Raw genomic sequence first — 5,921 nt, forward strand, 5'->3', positions numbered from 1 at the left:
CTTTTATAAATATATAAACTTTATTATATATCTAAATATAATCCTATACTTAGATGCATAGAAAAAAATTATATTTAGAAAATCCAAAACGATATTTTGGAATGGAGGGAGTAATTTTTTTCCATACAAAAACATATAATGTTCGCACTCAGACGCTACACTGTAAACCTGCTCTTGTCCTTCGGTCACAAATTTTGGCTGGTTGCGCGGCAGCAGAAGGATCCAGCGGACCACTCACTCATTTCCTCTCCGCTCCCCGGCGCCGCGGCCCACCGGATGCACGCACGCAGCCCGCAAGGCATGGTACAGGCAGCCCGGCTGGCCGGCAGCCGGCTGCTCCAGAGAAAACGCGGCGGGCAGCCGGCTGCTCCAGAGAAAACGCGGCGGGCAGCTGGGCACGGCCAGTTGCCTTACCGCTGCTGCTCTGGTGACGGCTAAGCGTTAGCGGCTGCCTCTCGACCTCGCCGACATGCGGTCCCCACGTCCCCCTCTTCGACGACTCCTCCCGATTATATATAACCCACCGCGGGCCGTCGCCTCCCCAGCATTCTCTTCTCCCAATCATCACCATCTTCCTTGCATTCTTCCTCAACTCTCTCTCTCTCCCTCCCTCCCTGTTCTTGAACCGCGCGTGCCGCGTGCGTCTGGTGTCCGCGTCGGCCGCCGGGTCCCGTCATCGGAGGAAGGAGTCGAAGGCAAAACAATGGCGAAGGGCGGGTTGGGCAAGCTGCGGTGCATGATCAGGAGGTGGCACTCCTCCAGCCGCATCGCCCGCGCGCCGTCGCCGCCCGGCGAGGACGGCGTGGACGCGCGCGGCGCGTCGTTCCACGGCGCGGACGAGGTGCCCAAGGGCCTGCACCCGGTCTACGTCGGCAAGTCGCGCCGCCGGTACCTCATCGCCGAGGAGCTCGTCGGCCACCCGCTGTTCCAGACCCTCGTCGACCGCACCGGCGGCGGCGGCGCCGCTGAGGCGGGCTGCACCGTCGTCGGCTGCGAGGTCGTGCTCTTCGAGCACATGCTCTGGATGCTGGAGAACGCCGACCCGCCGCCGGAGTCCCTCGACGAGCTCGTCGAGTACTACGCGTGCTGAGACAGAGCATCCACCGCGCCCGGCCCCGGCCGCCGGAGCTGGAAGCTTGTCGAATCTCGATGCCGCGGCGGTAAATCGCTCTGCAATTCCTGTGTCTTGAGTAGGATTAGAGTAGGAGAAACCATTGTTAATCGCCGCCGCGTCGGTAAATCTTTCGGCTCCGTTGATTGAATTCGATTGCCTCTAGTTGCTACAATTTTTAATGCTATCCTCCTAATAAGACCTCTTGGAGTCTGGACAAATGCGTCCATGTACATTGCAATGCTGAAAAGAGAAAAAAAAAACATCTCCCATTTCAACTCTTCGATATGATGTGCATCAGCGTTCTTTATTTCAACTGGCGCTCTTGTGTTTGGCCTCTGGTGCAATATAAGAATTTCTTTGTAAAGAATGTATACCGATTTCGACTAAAGTGGCTCGGGACGACGTGGAAGAAAATCAATCATCTGAGTATTTGACTATAAAAACAAAGAGCTGTATGTGCATGGCTTCATCCATAACGCATGTTGCGGCCAAACAATCTATGGTGAAGTGTCAGAGTTCATGAGTTTTGTTCAAGATTTTGTATCAACTCAATATAGTGTCCTAAAATTTAATAAAGCTTCCTTATTGGAAAAAAAATGAAAAATGTACAAGAAAACTAAACACAGTCACACAGACTTGAATCATGTATAAGTCTGTGTGAGCACGGCTGCACGGGTTTGCACAGATCGTAGAGCAATTCATGATGTGTTCTGTGTTTTATGAAGGATAATCCGAGAACACCTAATCCAACTTGGGCCCACCGCCAACATATTATCATAAGATGTAGCCCGGAACGTATAATGCTGACTATATGACGTAGTGTTGATCTGATATTTTTTTCCCGAAAATGGAGTGTTGATTTGACATGCCACAAATCTTCATCTCAAAGAATAATTAGCTGTAAATGTGAACACCAACATTAAGTCGGACACTCGAATCCGATGGACAGGTTCAGCGGTACAAAACTAACCATGATTGTATATTTTTTCTAACTTTTTAACAGTTTTGACAATTTGTACACTTATTACCTAGAAAAGTTGTAGTTAGTTAGCAAGTATGTTAGAAACTATCTGCCCCTTATAAGATAAAAGGATAAAAAAATATGCAATATTGTAGTTTTTGTCGTGGACTGATGATGGCCAGTTGCTACCCAAGCTAGATGAGCCTACAACTCATCAGCAATGAATTCAGGATGGTGTGTGTGGCGGACTCGACCTGGAGCCCCACCACCAGAAGGAAACCCCTCTGAAAGCTGCGTGTGCTATTACAAAATCAGACACACGTTGCTGTCAGGCCAGGGTTTCGCTCAACACTTTGGACCCAATCCTGCTCATCCTCTTTGCTATCTCCATCTAATCCTGCTTAACCAGTTTTTAAGGACATGGAACACGACATGGGGGCGTGTACTCTGCTAAGCTTGATTTGTCGCCGATTCCTCCCACTGCTGCTCAAAAAACGCGCTGCCCTCTAACGTACATCCCTGAGCATTTTCTAATCACCGATGTGCTCAAGATGAATTTTAAAAAGATATGAGAAATTTTATACGTTGCACTGTTTATTTTATTGAGTACAGTATCATTGCTTTTATTTTTTTAAAAAAAACTTAGTGTAGTTGAGGCATTAGTTTTGGTGTCCTATGGACCTTCCCATGATTGCAGCGTTGATGCGTGTCCTTATGGGAATTGCAGAGACCAAATCCCTACTGCTAGTCGACAAACATGACCTAATATTTCAAACTTGACCAAGTTAATAACATTTAACCACCTTTCCAAGTCGTAACCTTAGATTAGTGTGTGGACCTCAAGCATATATACAATTTAAAATTTGGTTGGAGGTTAGAGAGAAGAATCTGAAAAGAGCACTGTTGGATGCATGCCTCTGTGAATTAATCATTGGGCAGAGAGGGGAAGATATGCAAGAAGAATGGAAGATGGCCGGCCACACAGTAATGCAAATGCCGAATGGTGTGGCGCCTTTTGGCTTTGTTGCTTCCTTTGGCCAATCTTGTGGTTGGCTCCCTTGATTCTTGCAAGGAAAATCAAAGGGAGACACCAAATGATTAGCAGTAGTTGCTCTGATTAAAGTAGGCTGATGCGTGCCTTCGAGTAAGGTACTGTGTGCATTGCATCCCTCCTTTTTATATGCACCTGACATACACTTTGTGAATTGTATCGGTGTCCCGCACTTGTCTTTGCCAAAATTATAAAAGGCAGTTGGTCATGAAAAGAATATGAAATCTATTTGGACTTTGGACTTCAGAGTTTATTTAAATTTGGGTTCAGAGGTTGGAGAGCCAACTACCACTACTACCAAGTCTAAGGACAGATGGATGCAAAGGCTAAGCACACCTTTAATCAGCACCTGTTAGGACAAAATCGAGTGTTAAAATGTACTAATATTAGCATTATCACTAGTACAATTAAAGGCCCAAAATCATCTAAGCGCCTTAATTGGTGCAATCTAGCTCGGACGCAGACCGACTAACGACGTCGGACAGACAGGTACGTGCATCGTGGTATTTAATTCATGATGATCGTTAGTTTTTCAGAGAGGGACTACTGCTGATGTTTCGGCTCAGCGCACACAGCTGTAGCGGTATCAGAACACACTGCAGAGATAAGTTTCGGCGAGACGTGTCGCATGCGCAGTGCACCATACTGGCTGGAACAGAACAGTGTGGCTTCAATTTGCAGCTTCCTGGAAAACATTTTTCTGAATTCAGTCACTGTTTCACGTGGTGGATCATGGAAACGTCACGTCAGAGCAATCTGCGTGATCGTTCCAATCAATGTTCGGACCAGTTCGGCGCCCAACTGGTGTAGTACGTATTATCCATGTGCGGCCCGTAAAGATTGGAGCAAATTTGTAACGATTCTATAGCGAAAGGCGTTGCCGTACGGGTCGTTCCTATAAGATTTACTTGATCCCGTGCCAAATCATCGGAACCCGTGCTCCCACGGTTTAATATTCTTAAAATCTATTAAATTTAAAAATTATTTATAAATTAAACTCCAAGCTAATAATTAAAATTGTTTACCTCTTATTGTCTCATTTTTTAATACTTCCACGTAACACTCATATAGATGGACACTTATCTTTATCTAATAAGGATTGATTTTTAATTAGTAATTACTCTATACACATTTTCATCCACATTCATGTTTTTTTTATTTTATATCACACCTCCATACATTGTGTTTAGCATATAATCAATACTTTTCATCACTCCCTCACATACATGTATAAATGGTCTACATGGTGACACTCATCATACGTATATACCTTAACTTAATATTTCTATATTAATAATGATATAAATAGGTAATTTAGAATCATATATTAGTTTACTTTTGAATATTTCTGTATGATGCACATGAAGATAATTAGATTAAGACTTGGATATTTAATTTAGGTTATTTTTAATAACAACATACGTGGGTAACTTACAAATTTAGAATGGCATTTTAAGTTATGCTTTATAATGATATGCGTGAGTAAATTGGATGATGATTATGGGATTACTTTAGATTATTTTTTATAATTGCAGAGCTCAGTAATTTAGATATAGGTTTTGGGTTTATTTTAGAATACTTTCATAACGATAGTGGTGGGTAATTTTTTAGAAAATATAATATACCAATGACTACAATTATTAGAGTTGATGTTTCTGATATTTGTGAGAATTTCTAGGATTCGTCTTTTTTTTTCTAACGTGTCTTGTGAGAACTAATGCGGAGTCTCCAATAGAAAACAATGAGGTCATATTGCTACAATACTATTACCTTGAGTTACCTCTCATTTGTTAAATATTCAAACACAATACATATACAAATATATGCTTATTATCTTCATCCCAATTGTGATAAATTTGAATTAGTAGTTACTCTATAATATTTTCATCCACATTTATTATCTTAAACTTTTCACTTTGTATCGCAAGTATGTGCTTGAATTTGTTTAATGTACCCTAAATTTGAGCTATAGTTTTAACATAGAAATCTATTTTCTCATCACTTCCTCTATATCTTTATAAATGATACCACACACATCATGCGTATATACCTTAATTGTTATATCATATACCAATAGTGTAAGAAATAGACGATTTAGAATCATATATTAGTGTATATTTTTAATGAAGGCGATTTGGATTGAAATTTAGGGATGCCTCATGTTATTTTTAATAATGACATATGTGGGTAATATAGATGTAAGTTTAAGGTGTTACTTTAAGTTATTTTTTTAGTATTAGTGGTGCCAATTTAGTTGCAAATTAAGAGGGTTATTCTAAATTTTTTTTATAATAGCATAAATGGGTAATTTTGATGAACATCGGGGTTACTTTAGTTTATTTTATATAATGGTAGAGGTGGGTAATTTTGATATAGATTTAAGGGGTTACTTTAGACTATTTTTATAATGGCATAGGTGGGTAATTTTTTAGAAAATATAATAGATCCAATGGCTATGATGATTTGAATCTACCGATTGATGGCTAGATGTTTTGTTTTTTGTGAGAATTTCTAGAATTTCTCTCTTTTTCTAGAGTGTCCATCTAGGATCTTAGGTGGCTTCACCTGGAGACTTCAAAAGGAGCCTCCAATTAGTAATAGTAAGATCCGTTGATGGAGATCACTCATTGGCACAAGGGCATGCAGATATCTCCTAATGATTCCAGCGATCATCCTGCACTGATACGCTCTAGCTACATTACAATACAGAGCGCATCCGGATCAAATCCTGTAGCGGCAGAGGATCAAACAGCCTTGCTTGACAACAAGAACATGTGGACCTAATCCATTTCATT

The 5,921-nt window shown here is 41.7% G+C and overlaps 1 protein-coding gene across 1 annotated transcript; it reads left to right on the plus strand.

Annotated features, from left to right (window-relative positions):
* The first annotated feature begins 525 nt into the window (after window positions 1-525).
* On the plus strand, window positions 526-1,485 carry LOC101770066 (auxin-responsive protein SAUR72). The gene has a single exon (XM_004973542.3). It carries the CDS (start codon window positions 704-706, stop codon window positions 1,088-1,090), a length of 387 nt encoding a protein of 128 aa, XP_004973599.1. The 5' UTR covers window positions 526-703; the 3' UTR covers window positions 1,091-1,485.
* Window positions 1,486-5,921: the final 4,436 nt, after the last annotated feature.

The sequence above is a fragment of the Setaria italica genome, chromosome VI (genome assembly GCF_000263155.2).
Source record: "Setaria italica strain Yugu1 chromosome VI, Setaria_italica_v2.0, whole genome shotgun sequence".
In the NCBI taxonomy this organism is placed as follows: Eukaryota; Viridiplantae; Streptophyta; class Magnoliopsida; order Poales; family Poaceae; genus Setaria; species Setaria italica.